Source organism: Mustela erminea, chromosome 11 (assembly GCF_009829155.1).
Source record: "Mustela erminea isolate mMusErm1 chromosome 11, mMusErm1.Pri, whole genome shotgun sequence".
NCBI lineage: Eukaryota > Metazoa > Chordata > Mammalia > Carnivora > Mustelidae > Mustela > Mustela erminea.
In genome coordinates, this window is record NC_045624.1 from 69,069,323 (window position 1) to 69,084,770 (window position 15,448).

The 15,448-nt window shown below is 33.0% G+C and overlaps 1 protein-coding gene across 1 annotated transcript in view; it reads right to left on the bottom strand.

Moving 5' to 3' along the window:
- The window catches only part of CASD1 (CAS1 domain containing 1), a 57,317-nt gene that overhangs the window by 11,967 nt on the left and 29,902 nt on the right, over positions 1-15,448 (bottom strand). The window contains exons 6-13 of the mRNA XM_032305377.1: positions 14,716-14,760; positions 14,165-14,288; positions 12,830-13,044; positions 10,786-11,208; positions 9,668-9,757; positions 3,840-3,959; positions 2,702-2,858; positions 1,225-1,304 (exon numbers count right to left, since the gene is read on the bottom strand). Of these exons, the coding sequence (XP_032161268.1) occupies positions 1,225-1,304; positions 2,702-2,858; positions 3,840-3,959; positions 9,668-9,757; positions 10,786-11,208; positions 12,830-13,044; positions 14,165-14,288; positions 14,716-14,760 (1,254 nt within the window). The remainder of the gene's footprint in view (positions 1-1,224; positions 1,305-2,701; positions 2,859-3,839; positions 3,960-9,667; positions 9,758-10,785; positions 11,209-12,829; positions 13,045-14,164; positions 14,289-14,715; positions 14,761-15,448) is intronic.

Sequence of the window (15,448 nt, forward strand, 5' to 3'; positions counted from 1 at the left end):
TTTCTGATTAAAAACTTGTTTCTTATGTGATCAATGGGCAAGTATTTAGTGAGCACCCATTTTGTGCAAGACACTGGGCTATACCAGGCCATGACTTTTCTCTTTCATTCCAGTGATCCAAAGCTGGGGAAACCTTAGTCTCGTTATTGAACCCCTGGTTCACCTTCCCTTTTCTCCCTCAGATGCACCTCAGTGTCTGGAATTTTAATGAGTAAATGTCAAGGAGCTGTTGCAGTTACCTGGCTATTTCTTCATACATTTGCTGTCATTTCCTTATTACTTTATAAATCTCCTGTAAAAAACCTAGGAGGTCAGGCTGAAATAAAAATGCTTTATTTCTAAGTATGAAAATAAAGTATGAAAGCCTACAAAACAAACCAACAAAAGCCAGCTAATAAGATCGCATATGCACGCACAGACACACACACACACACACACACACACACACTCTCTCTCTCTCTCTCTCTCTCTCTCTCACACACACACACATGATGCTTATGTGGCATTTGCCCCTGACACAGTGAAGCCCAAGACAGGGAATGCTGGGGATGGGAGCCAACTGCAGAATGTGTCATAACCTATAGGCATTCAAATGAGAATATTTTATGACAAATATCATGCTGCCCAAATAATGTTTGCCTGATGGACTGACCAGCAGGTAGCAGCCAGCCATCTTGCTTAAGTAGCTGAGAAAACCTCAACCATCATACTAGGGGGATAAGACAGCAGAGATACGAAAATGACCCAAAATTTTATTAAATTAAACATACTACATCTATACCAACCCATTTGCTCCTAAGCTGGTTTTGCTAACGGCCCAAATTTTACTCTACGCAGTTACGGAAAAATCAAGTAACACTCTGATGCAATGAATAATGCACAAACCAAGCTGCAAATTCTGTCAGGAGAATTTTGATCTCCACTTAGAGTAGTGTCGTATAAGAGGCGTTCAATAAACGTTTGATTGATCAAAGTCAAGTAAAATGGATTCTGAACAATTGCCAGAGGAAGAGCTTTAAATTGCTCTTACAACAAAAACAGTGGTAACAAAAGTAGATAGGTCTCAAAAGAACTACACTGAGTAGTCAACTACAGAGTGACACTTTTATTACAGTCATTAAAAAATGAAGCTCAAAAAAAGCTCTGACTCTTCTCACATACTTTAATAGACTTGAACTTTAAAATAAAATAGAACAAAATATAAACTGAAAAGACTGTACAAACCTGAGAATATGCCAAAAAACATATACATAACAGCAAGAAGGCTAGTTTCAACAGTAAGCCAAAATGCCAGAAACAATTTCCTAAGAGAGAAAATACTTAATTTACTAAAAGGTATAAATTTACATTAGAAAACATATTAAGAGTCTCTGGTTAACATATGAACACCCTGCATAGTTCTCAAAATCATTGAGGGCTGCCCACAGGATACATAAACTATACGTAAGTGGTATAAATTACAAGAAGGGCCAGAAGGAAAAGCTGGAGCCTCCTTGCTAGGAAGAGGCCACAACCTACGCCTGACACCCTCTGTATCTCCTGTTCATCCACTGTAAACACATCAGAAAATACCTTCTGGGTTCCAATATACCTATTTATTATTCGAGGGCACAACAAAATTTGGACAATATGTTCAACATCATTCTAATATTCATGTTGAGTATAGCTTAGGTAATATGGCTGAAACATTAGAGTTCCTAGGAGAGAGCTTAAGAACTCCCTAAAGGATCAGGGTTTAACCTTAAGATGTATTTTAACACACGCATATTTTAAGTTATGTGTTCACAGTTCATACGTATTGACTTCATTTGATTCATACACTAGGTTTGTATCGAGGGATTCAGTGACAGAGGCTGTTCAAAGACATTCATGGACTTGATGAAAGGCTGGAATTCAAATCTTACCTGAAAAAGTTATTTGACATTATAACGGAAGTCAGTGGAAACTATTTCTAATATACAGTATTTGGTTGAGTTAAGTTAAAAATTATTAAAAACAACAACTTTCAATTTTTCCAAAAGAGGGAAGCTTTTATTTCAATGATATGATCTTGAGGGAAAGAAGCATTAAGATAGATGCACACAACCTCACTGTGAACATCATCAGTAACTGTCTGTGAGGAGCTTGAAGGCTGATGACCTTCCGGGCATTTGGGTTTCCTTGTATGTACAACAGGTTGAGAGTAACTGTGTTAAGGGTGGTCTAGAAGATAAATTATATCAGTGCTCTTTAAACCTGGCTAACCCCAAAAGCCTTTTTGCAAATGAATGCTCCTCCAAAATTCCCAATATAGGTAAAAAATCAAATAAAGCAGAGCTGCCAAAGACTGGGGAAGGATGGAGGGGCCTGGAGGCCTATTTGGCTGGCTCTTCTCTCTTCTAGTGCTCTTCACTCTGGCTCTGTATAAGACAGTTTGAAAACTATTGCTTTAGCTGATATGTAAAATGACTTTGAAAAATTTAGATAAAAAAAAAAAAGAACACACACAGACAGTATACGTGCAAACTACTGATCTGCCCTGTTATATCACTTGAAATAGCTAGCTGAAACATTTTAAAAAAGACTGTTTACGAACAAAGTTTCAAATGTCAATACTACACATAAATTTAAATTCTGTGTCAATAAAAAATAGCCTTTAACAACTAAAAAGAAATTCAGTACATTAAAAGAATATTTATTAACAGTAAGAGAATATATTTACCATTTGCTTTTTTTTGGATTATCTGTGGCCATAGGGCTAAAGTAACATATATGACCATGAACCATACGGTGACCAAGGGGACGAAATAATAGAATTGATAAGGCCGATCCATCACTATACACAACACCACTACCAGGAAATTGAGACGAAATAAGACCTATGAAAAAGGAGAAGAGAATGGTTTTCATTCCAGGTATGCATGAAGAGTAAAGACAGATTCTCTCTGACAGAGTATAAACATTTATTTAAGACTAAAGTAGTAACTGTACAAGTATATTTTACTAATCCTTAAAATTACATTTGTTCTACAATCATTGTAAAGATTTGAATATAAAATATTTATGCATCATTATATTAACTAAATCCAAGCATAGCACCAGCCTGAGCTGTCCTCTGGCTATAACTGCCATCTTGTTAAATGTTGGGGAAGAATGATAAGCCTCCTTCCTAGGGCTACAGTTTATAAGCAGAGATTAGATTACCTCAACAAAAGGGTGTCCATTTCATCTCTGTTTGATGTTGATTTACCCCATTTAGGATTAAATTGAGAGTTGTCATAGATACAAAATAATATTACTCAAATTAAAAAGTGGCTTTGGGACCCCTATAACAGTTATTTCAGACAGTGTGATGTCATTCAAAGAACACAGGATCTGAGCAGATTGATATTAGAGCTGTACTATTACTATGTGACCGTAGGCAAATTATTTAGCTTCTCTGAGCCTCAGTGTCCTTTCTGTAAACATGAAAACCACAACTCCGGGTTGTAATGTGGGGTAAATAAAATAATATTCAGACAGTGCCCAGCACAAGGTAGAAACTTAATAAATATTAATCCTCTTCAAAAAGAAAACATAACATATTATAATAATCCCAGGTAGCTGTACATTTCTACAAAACTGAACCGAATTAGCGATGTTGTCCCTTGTGTACTAGTGCCTTTATTAGGCACTCATCTAAATTACATTTTCCCTTCCCTCAGTAATAAATTATTTATCTCAAATTATTAACCACAGAACACAGAAATAACACAACTTTAAAGTGTAATTCCATAAATTCAAATTAGTCGTGCCCTTATAATGACCATATTTATATTTTCATGCCAAAATGAAAGAAAAAGAGCTGAATACATTCCTACCTGACAGACTCTATGAATTCCAAAGTCTCCTTTGATCCAAAAGTATGAAAAATGCCCGTACCCTGTCTGAAAGAGGTATGCAGCAACTAGGACCCGGATGTGCATGTACACAGGCAAAAACTGTTGACAAGAATAAATAGAAAAAATATGTTGGCACTAACTATACTTTGAATTATCGTAGCCAATACATTTAATCAAGACAATGGATCACCATTACCAGTTGGCATGAGCTCAATGAAAAGATTTATTTTTAAAACTTATGCAACATAGCAAGAGTTAAAAAAAAATGTAGACTTTGGATTCAGACCTCATTCAAATTCTGGTTTTGCCACTTACTAGCTATGAGACTTTAAGTGAGTTTTCTAACTGCAAAACAAGAAGGTTCTTATGAGGAATGCAAGAGTTAATAAATGTGAAATACTCTGTACGTTTCCTCCACTTGGAATTAAATATATGGTATCCATAATTATTAATCACCAGATATGCTGAATACAAGGTAACTATAGATTTCCCATTTTCCCAATGAGAAGATAAAAAAACAAAACAGAAGTCCCACATTTTCGGCCCCCTCAAATACACAGTCTTTAGATTTGTAAATTGTCATATAACAACTCACTATATATAATATTTAGCAAAACATTTATATTAAAAACATATGCAAACATAATTTAGAAATATTATATTCCTCCCCCCTTTAATTTATCAATCGATTTTATTTTATACTCCCACATCAATTGTTTCTTTTTTTTTTTTTTCACATCAATTGTTTCACCATGACCAAGGCCCTTAGAATCATTTACGATGGTTTTTCAGAGCATCCTAGCTCCACTTGTAAAGTTAAATGAGATGTAATACATCTCTGATCTATATTTTATGGGAACCACTGGCAATATCATCTGATTCATAAGTCCTAACTCTCATAGCCCTCGAACACTGTGGTTCACCCTGTCCATCAGCCATTGGTCCTTTATGTGGATATTCATGATTGCCACAATACAACCAGTACTCTGTTTTTTTTTTTTTTTTTAAATGGTCTTTAAAAGCCTTATTTAGTGACAACCAACCCTTGCAATTTTAAGACCATTCTTTCAGGGATAATCCCTTAGTCCACATAAAGATGTTTTGGCTTCCATTTTATAGACTCATCTGATCACTCTGTAACCATCCAGCACTGACACTGCTTATGGCCACTTGGAGCTACTGTGTCTTCCCCAAGTGATACTTTGCAGGAAAAAATAACTAAGTAGACACCTACATAGATTTTACAAGTCCCTGAATATATGTATCTTTTACATATATATATATATATATATATATATATATTTTACATATACATATATCCTTGGATGCATCCTTGAACGCATCTTTTTTCTTTTTTGAGAAGGCAAAAATCCCTGAATTTATAATAGGTCATCAATTTTTCACTACCACCTGCATTCTAGCCAAATTCTTAAGATTCTCTGTCTTCCATACTGGCCCTTCTTGTGTCTCCCTGTCACCTTTCCTTTGTTTATCTCTTTCTTCTACCCTGGAATGTTCTTCTTGTAACCACATTTTGCTTATTCAAATCCTGTTTTTATTTTTATCCTATTTATTCAAATCCTATTTTTCTTTAGAACCCTGTTCAAAATTCCTTTTTTTTTTTTTTAAGATTTTATTTATTTATTTGACAGAGAGAGTGATCACAAGTAGGCAGAGAGGCAGGCAGAGAGAGAGGGGGAAGCAGGCTCCCCGCTGATCAGAGAGCCTGATGGGGGGCTCAATCTCAGGACCCTGAGATCATGACCCGAGCTCAAGGCAGAGGCTTTAACCCACTGAGCCATCCAGGTGCCCCCAAAATTCCCTATCTTTACTCTCAGATGAAAGTCATTGTTCCTTCCGTGGTGTTCTTAAAGCACTCACAGTCTCTATACCAAACATAGTTTTTATTTATTGCCCTTTATCATTAGTTCTTTTTAAATGTTTAATCTCATCATTAAATCAGAAATTTTTCAGTGAACGAGTAACATACTAGAATCACAGTGATGATGAAAGTACAAATGTCATCTTAAAACCACAGAATTTATCAAATCTAAACCTATTACCTTATTTTTGAAAGTACTCTAAAATATTCCCTTCAAGTATCTGAACTATTTTCTTTTCTTTACTTCTTCTTCTTTTTTTTTTTTAGAAGGTAGGGACGGATGGAGCAGAGGGATTAGCAGGTTCCATAACCTAGCTACACGAGGCTTGATCTTACAACCCTGAGATCATGACCAAAATCAAGAGTTGGATGCTTAACCAACTGAGCCACGAAGGCGCCCCCTTGAACACTTCTTAATAGTAAAAAACATATAAATTCCCAAGGCAATCCATTCCATTTTCAGCTGATCATTTACTACCATAAAGTTCCTTTTCACGAAAAGCTGAAATCTAACTGCGTAAAAGCTACCAACTTCAGCTCTGTAGGACAGTGCTATGCAACTGAGATAAAATGTGAGCCACATAGTACCTTTTTAATATGGTTACCAGAATATTTAAAAAACTAAAAGAATCAAATAAAACTAATTTTAAAAATACAATGTATTTAACGAAATATTTTAAAAATATTTTTTCAATATGTAATAAGCATGTAGTAAGATATGTCATATTGTTTACACAAAGTTTTTGAACTTAGCATGCATTTATCGCAATGAATCATACTTAATTGATATATCTTTTCACGTTCACAAAACATCTCAATTCCAACCAGCTATACTTCAAGTACTCAATAGCCACATGTGGCTAGGAGTTTCCATAATGGAGAGTCTAGCTCTAGGGCCACTTGTACACAGTCAATCATTTATCTGATTGTTCTGTAAGTATCTGAAGACATCTGTCCAACCTAGGCTAACTATTCCCAGTTATTTTAACCACTATCCATAAAACATGCTTTGAAATCCCTTCAGGACTGGGGCTGGGCCTACAGAGTCGAGACTTGGTTATTACATTTAAAACAAACAGTAAACGCTAGTCACTTAAATTAAACACCATCACAATAATCTGCCAAGTACTTGCCAATGTCGGATTATTACAAATTTCATGTACTACTTCTCTCAAGTTTTTATTTTAACGTATTTTCAGACAACAGAAAAACTGCAAGAATAGTACAATGGGCACCCATCTACCATGCTGACCTATTTTAAAGAATGTTGTAGACTATATGACATTATCCTTTAACATTTTAGCAAGTATCTTTTAAGAAGAAAGAATAGTTTCTTAAATGACCATATTATCATTATCATAATCAAGATTTAATATGAATATAGCAGCATCTATTGTATAATCTGCATTCAAATATCTGATTGTCCCATTAGCATCCTTTATGGTTTTAAAAATTTTTTTTTAGCAATCTTGAATCAAGGATCACACATTGCACTTAGTTGTCATTCCTCTGTATTCTCCTTTAATCCAAATTATTTTTCTTTGTATCTTTTACAAGTCAAGTATTACAACAAAATTTTAGTATTAAAATATATTTGGAATTCCAACGGCATTATAATGAATAGCTAGACTAGCTTTTGATTCTATTCTTTTTCTAGTCCTCAAATTTTTCCTCGAGATCTTTTATTCAGATTCCTTCATGAAAGTTACTTATAAACTTTCAAAGGAAAAAAACTTACAGTGGAACACAAAATCTTCTACTGTATAAACCTAACTTGCTGTACTCTCCATATTAAAATCACAGTATTTTATCCATATTTCCTATAAATTATGTCTTAAAGGGATGTTTATACCAACAATTGCAATCTGCCAGACCATCTGGATTATTTTAATAATGCTCTGTAATTTTTTATGGTTTCTATTTTAGTATAAAAACATGGCACAACTAAAGTTTGACATATTTTACTCAAAATAAAAACATTAAGATTAGCTAATTAAAATAACTGTGGCAGTTAAGAAGAGTTTTTAATGAGGGTAATCCCTCAAATATCCAAGAATCAAGTCCCCAAAATACATTGTAACCCATGCTAATAATGCTTTGCTGATGTAGATACAGCTAATTTTTAACCACAAAATCCTATTATATAAAAGAACAGGAATATGTTAATTAATCATAACAAATCATCTGTTAATGAAAAGTATGTCCTTCCAGAACAGGAATTTTTAAAAAATTGTGGTTTAGGATATATTGGGATGTAGTCTAAGATATATTAGAATTAGAATGCTAGCTTGGCAAATGATTATAATAGAATGCCAAATTGCCTTCATCTTTTTATGATCCAAATTCTTTCTGGAATCACTGAATTGAGGAACTTAATCTGCCATTAATTCTTTCTATCTGATTTTTTTAAATAGGAGTATCACCCTTTAATATGTCAGCAATTAATTATGTCTCTAAGTGGCATTTTCTTAAAACAAAGCTTTTTTCCCCTCTCCAATTAATCTACTCTTTATTCATACGTCAGAGATATTTCTAGGATTCAATATTCATCTCTACTTACTTTTAAGAGAATTTGACAGATATATCCTGCAAATTCTGAACTGGGCTTATACACTAAATCTTACAATCCTCATCTCTCCTTGCCTCACATCTCTTCTACTGTCTGGGATGTTCTGTAACCACGTGAACACACTAGGTCCCCCTCAGCTGCTGTGTCACAGGAATTTCACTGCTGCCGCAAATACACTTATCAGAGCCATACAATTTCAGTATAAATTATACTTCATTCTTTTACCTTCTGCCCTTCAAACAAACCATCCATAAAATCACTGACAATTTTTGAAAATGATGAAAAGACTCGATGAAGAATAATATTACTTTCAAATTGTTAGAGATACCTGTTAGAGAAAAATTTTTAGAGAAAAAATCCTCAATACTATTTACCTTCTTAACTGCTGCTATGGAAATTTCAAAATATTTCTGTCTAGACAACACTCCCCCTCCTACCTCAATCTATCATTGATTCAAATACTATTTACAGATGTGTGCTTATGTAAGCAATAAAAAACAGTTTGGTAGTTCCCTAATTATGAAAGAGTTTCTCAAATTTTCAAAACCCATTTTACAGAAATTAATTTGGTATTGTCACTATAAAACTTGTGTGAAGAGTGGTTATTAGATAGCAGGGTTCACCCTCAAAAGCTTATTTTAACTGCAATGTGGCTGGAATGTTACAACTCGGAATACATTTTTTCTACCCCTGACAAATCCAAGGTATTCCGAGACCATGAGAAACCTGTCTTTTAAGACACCTAGGGAGAAGGAAAAATGATCTTCTTCGGGTACAGAAGGCACTCGGTGAGCAAAGAAAAGGTCCTCCGGCTCATGGAGGAGGTGATACTCAGACAGTAGGGCACATCAATGGTGCAATGGTAGTCCATCAGGACCTGAGTTCTTTGAATACTGGGGCAAAAGGGTTCTAAGGTTTTTAAACTTTAAAGGAGTAAAAGCAGTTGGCCAAACTTCTTAAAATGCAAGTAAGGGTAGAATATAGATATAATCATTTAACTTGATTTCTTCTGATCGTAACTTGTCTATTTGGAATCCTTTGCATCTATACAGTTTCTTCCTAAGTTAAAATGAGCTGTCCAACAGGGTGGCATGAAATAATGCCCTTAGGTTATCAGCTGTTTCTACTAAATTAAAATCAAGGCCAAGTATTACAAATAAATTATTGCCTTAAAACTATACCTTCTCAAAGAGTCAGGTGGTAGGAGAAGAATGGGAAAGCATAAAGGTTGGGCGGGAAATAAAACAGGTCTCTAAATAATGGAGAATATAAAACACAAAACAGGTGATGCCCTGAAAGAAACAGTACAGTCCTACCATTTCCCATGTCTTCTGTAAGAAAATTCAAAATACTTACTGTACTTGCTCCAGAGATATGGTAAATCAGAATCACAAGTTGCATCCAGCCTTTCCATTCATCTGTTTGTTCTCTATTTAACACTTTAGTCTGTGGAAAAGAACCAAAATCTATTTTAAAATTCATTATGAAGCTATTATTAAGTAAATTTTTCTTACAGGATATAAAGAACCTTGGGGGGAAAAACAATTAAAGACTGGCATTTGATTTGATAAAAGATATAATAAAACTATTTAAAATACGAAATTTGAAAATTTTATAAAATATAAATTTGAAACTTAATATAAACTAAAAGAGAGTTTAAATATTTAAGTTGCTACTCAAGGTTTTATATTAAGATTACATTTATACTATGACAGATAAGTTTGTAAAGCTGTAAAATGGCATTTTATAATTTTAAGAAAATCTTAGAGTTTCAGCTAGAAAAGACCTTATAGTTCTCTTATACTTTATTGTGAAAAAACGGTCTATTGGTATAGTTTATTTTCCCAAGGATATTCTCACTGGAGATGAAAAAACTGATTAGTCATCCTCATATGAGAGTTATTTCTTACTATAGAGTTTATTAATTCAAATAAATCATGCCTTATAAAGAAGTTGCACTAATACTCTAAGCAATTACAGTAATTCTAAATAGGAAATTCAGAATATTGTAAGCAGTGCCCACATTATTATGTACATTTGAATTTGTGCATGTACATTTCTGACTGTATAAATATGTAAATATAAAATATGCATATAGGCATTAGCTAATTATATTTTTCAGTTACATTTTTTTCGTAACAGTATCTCATGTTTGCAGACCATTATAAAATTGGGAGCACCTCCACTTTCTCCATCCCCAAACAGGCAAAATAACACCTAAGTTATGACATCTTTTTCACAGATCATTATTTACCGACTTTTCAACAATCTTCTCGGGAGTTTTTGAACTTTTTCTGAACTGTTTCAAAAAAGCAACTGTTAAAAGTCCACCAGGCAAAGTACAACTACAATATCCCTTTGTCTTCTATATACATGCTAGAATATTCTGGCATAATAGTGATACTATTTATTTAATTTGGAGTTTATAATGAGATAAAAAGGATAACATTAGCTAAAAAGAAAATGACTCTTACCTCCTTAGTATTTTCATTGTAAAATACTCCCAAAACCAGGATGTAGATAATTGGAATAAAAAAAGTTGAATGTGTATAAAATTTGTTTTCCTTCATAAATAGATTTGCACGGTCACACATATAGAAGTAAGCCATTATCAGGCCAAGTTTGCAAAAAGACTGTAAAAGTATTTCTAACGGAGACACAGGGGTATTGATAATATTTTTCTTTTCCTCTCCACTTTCCAAATCAGTACATGGCTTATTCTTCCGGTGAGCATTACGATGGATTATATAAAAAATTAAATATCCGATAATAGATAGAGTGAAAAAACAAGCAGCTAGCTTCTGTATGAGAGTAAGAGGAGGCCGAGGTTGACAACAGGAACCATCTACAGGCTTCAAAATCTTATTGCAACACACGTTCATAAGAATCATTGCACTCTGTGAACAAATCAAGTTATTTGGTTATTATCTTGTCAGTAATATATCTCACATTAGATTTTCTCTTGTGAATACTACTGACTTTTCAGCACTGAAACCAAAATGCCTTTGTACTTTTTGCTACCATTTCCCAAACACTCATGCTAATAATGGTATTCCTTCAAGCTATCATAGCCAGTTCAGGGTTTTTTTAACTTCTTGGACTATAATCCAAAATGAAGATTCGTTTTATAATGTGACCCAGAACACATATATAAGAAACAATACCTCTCCTTACTATTTGGAATGCATACTGACATTTTCCTATTCTATTCTTTAAAAAAAAAGAAACAGCCATTTCATGGCAGTTAATGGGCCATGACTTTCAGTGAAAAAAATACTGACAGATACCAAAGTCCAAAGAATTTTAATTAGCAGATTTTAATATGGAAGATACCAGGATACTTAAGATACAGTCCCAGTCTTTAGATGTAAAAAAAAGATATAACATTACTGGCACCAAAAAAATCACTTATTCTTAGATAACAATATTTGTAATTTGCTTTTCATTTGGTTTATAGTTTATGGAACACTTAGGATGCTAATGTTTTAAGATTTCTAATGTTAAATAAAATATGGAATCTTCAACATGGTATCATTATAATAAAAATCTTCTAGACAAACTGCCAATATTCTGCCAAGTTGAAGTTCAGTCAAATCTAGTTTCATAAAAATTTTATAGGTTAGGCAATTTTGGAACTTAAAATAATTATATTTTTTAAGCCTAAGCATTCAAAAAGACTCAACTATTTAGAAAACTCATTCTTTTAGCCCTGTGACTTCAGGAAGTTCTATACCTGGCACTCTTGAAGATACCAGCCTACAAACATTAACCTAAGGTTCTTAATCAGTTGAAGGGGGTCCACAAAACCCCTTTAAAATATATGGAGAACCCAGCGGCTGTATATGCAAAAACACATTTTTATGCAAGACAGGAACAGAATCATAGCCTTTTATTGAATACTCAGGGTTATGTCATCCTCAGAAAGATTCTGCTTTATAAGAAAACAATAACTAAATAATATCTGTTGTACTTTGTGTGAAAATTTACAATTATGCTGTTTTCTTTTTTATTTAACCTAAAATCCCCTTCCATCCGTCAATCTGGATTTGTTCAGTAACTACTATGTACCTTGGATAATACTTAGGGTTTAAGAATTATAAGGAAATAATAAAAATGATTCTACATATTTTTAAAATGTGCTCTTCATAGAAGCTTAATCTTATAAATTCAAGGTTTAAGGCAAAGAGAACATAAAGTAATAGTTTTTAAACATGAGCGTGCTGAGAACTTATAAGCTTCTTAGGAGATAAGGTATATTAAGAGTGACTAACACTCAATAAATGAAGCTTCATTTCCTCCCTTGCATAACTACTTCCCCTTTTTACTAAAACTCTCACTAATATATTCAGCGAGGTAATGGAGAGCAAAATTATGTGTAGATATATGTTTAGACAGAATAACTAGAAGTAATTAAGATTGCAATAAAATAAATTATTTGTTACCATATTATAGTGATGTATAGCTATAACCGATTAGCTATCATAGTCTCTATTTTCTGACAGATACAAGAATTCTTACAGTTTCTCTGCTTGATTCAGGGAGATGTAAGCCATCCAATGATTCCATGATGGTTTCTTGAGCAATTAATTTGGAAACACTAAACATCTTAACATTTGATTTAGAATTTCTGGTGCTACTATTCAAAATACTGACTGCAGCTTCATTGTAGGCATCTATCTTCTCATTAGTGATCATTTTCCTATTTTCACTTAATAGATCTTCATAAACAGGATCTGCACATGAAACACATGTTTTTAAAAACACATTTAAAAAATCCCTCTTGGTAGAAATTGTGATCATGCAAGTTAGTTGACTGCATTTCATATTTTGTTGTTAACGTTCAGATGCTTTCAATCAATCAATAGCTCCTTCAAATTTAAAGAAGTTTTATCCCTTTTCTCTCTTATGTACGTAGTTTTCAGGAAGCATTTTTATGTTCTAGCGTGTCTTAAGAGTTTAAAATTTGGGGATGCTGAGTTCTACTGGGCAATGGGAATTTAAAACTGGATTGGGGAAGACTCTCTACTTAAGAGTAGCAGTCAATCTTTTTTTTCTCCTGTCACTGCTTTGTTGTCACAATTAGGAAGTAATATTATTGAGGACCAAGGTCCTTATCACTTATCATATATAATTTCTTCTCATTTTAGTAAGAGAAAGGTTAACAATGAGTCTATCAATAATATAGATTGCAGAACAGATTATTGCCACCCTTGTTGTTCCACTCAACTTGACATTCAATTTGTAAATAATCATAAGAATTTCTGACAAGCAAGATGAATTACTAAAATATCAAAGGCAATTTCATATTATGCTGGGCATTAAATAATGGACATTCAATAAACTCCTGAAATGACTTGAACTAATGTCAACGTTCTCTTAAAGAATTTCATTACCAAGTATAAACTAGATGGTATGATTTAAATATATTTTGTCAATTCCAAAATACATTTATTTCCAATGAGTCTAATATTATGAAACAGACTTAATAATTTTTTCTATATTTCCCAATTATAATAAATATACTCTGAAAGAAGTGAAATCAGAGCTAAACATCTCATTTGCCTTTGAGAACTTACTCTCTTTGTTATATTCTATAGCCATTTTGTATGTGGAGGCTCCTTGGAGGATATTTTTGTTTATTTATTATTTATTTTTATTTATTATATTTATTAGTCTGTCTGTTCCTTAAGTTCAAAAAGGAAAGCAAATAACTCAAATTATTCTAATTTTACAAACCTTACTTCAAGATTTATTCTCACGAAAGAGTAATTTTGCTTATTGAAACATGAGACAATAAAAACCCATGCCTCAAAATATATACAAAATGACATTTGTTCATTACTCATTCCTTACCTTGTAAGACCCAATAAACATCACTAGTCTTTGCCAGTTTTTCTAAAAGTGGTGCTATGGAGGTAATGTTCATTTTATATTGGGAAAGCGCTTCATTGCTACCATTGTGAATCTTGATAGACCACTGAGAAGTAAAAATTAAGCATTAGTTCGGTATTTATCATAGAAAAATTGTAATTTACTCTATTGTAACAGAAATTATTATTTTAAGAAAATTCCCATTTTTATTCAACATTAGACTAAAGTTTGGTAAAATTATTTCAAGAATTCTATGAAGGCAATTAGAAAAAGGTGATATAAAATTAGACAATGTATAACATTCAAAAAGAATGTAATTTCAGGTAAAATATAATATTGACTTTTAACACCAAGTTTACAAAGTTCACTCAGATTTTTTCATGAAAATTCATCAGCCTCACTAATTATAATAGATATGGGAACTGAAATATAAGTACAATCAAGAATTCTATTTAACATAAATTAACTTTTTCTTAGCATGTCCTTAAGTATGAAACAAAAATCATTATGTAAGAATATAGATAACAACTTACTGTGGCAGCTCCTGCTACAATCACATGGGGCTTTGCAACAGAATCCTAAGGAAAGAAAATCTTTATAATAGTGTTCTATCCAGTTAAGGGAATTAATACAAGTAACATCACTTACTTTTTGCCTTAAATTTAAGTTTTTTCTTCCAAATGCATTTTAATTTTCTAGAGTTCCTTACTGTATTCTTGTTATATAACAAGATGCAACATCCAATGCCTAAAGCCTTTACATGGTTATGTGGTTAACAGAATGGCATGAAGCTGATACGTTTAATTCTTTGATGTTCTTAAAAAAAAAACAAAACACATCACTAAAATCTAATGTGGCCTAATATTACTCTGAATTCTGAGAAAACTCTGTTACCAAGTAAAGCTCTAGTAATATTATGGCAGCAAATTAAAAAAATATTCATGAAAGCTATAGGGTACATGGTCTAAACATTAATTAAGATACAAGAAATGTCATTTTTTTTAAAGATTTTATTTATTTATTTGACAGATGGAGATCACAGAGAAGCAGGCAGAGAGAGAGGAAGCAGGCTCCCTGCTGAGCAGAGAGCCCGATGTGGGGCTCGATCCCAGGACCCTGGGATCATGACCTGAGCCAAAGGCAGAGGCTATAACCCACTGAGCCACCCAAGCGCCCAAGAAATGTCATCTTTGAGAAAAATAAACCCAATATGTATTTAACAAAATAAACTGCTAATTATTATAGATCACAATGTACAAAAAAAAA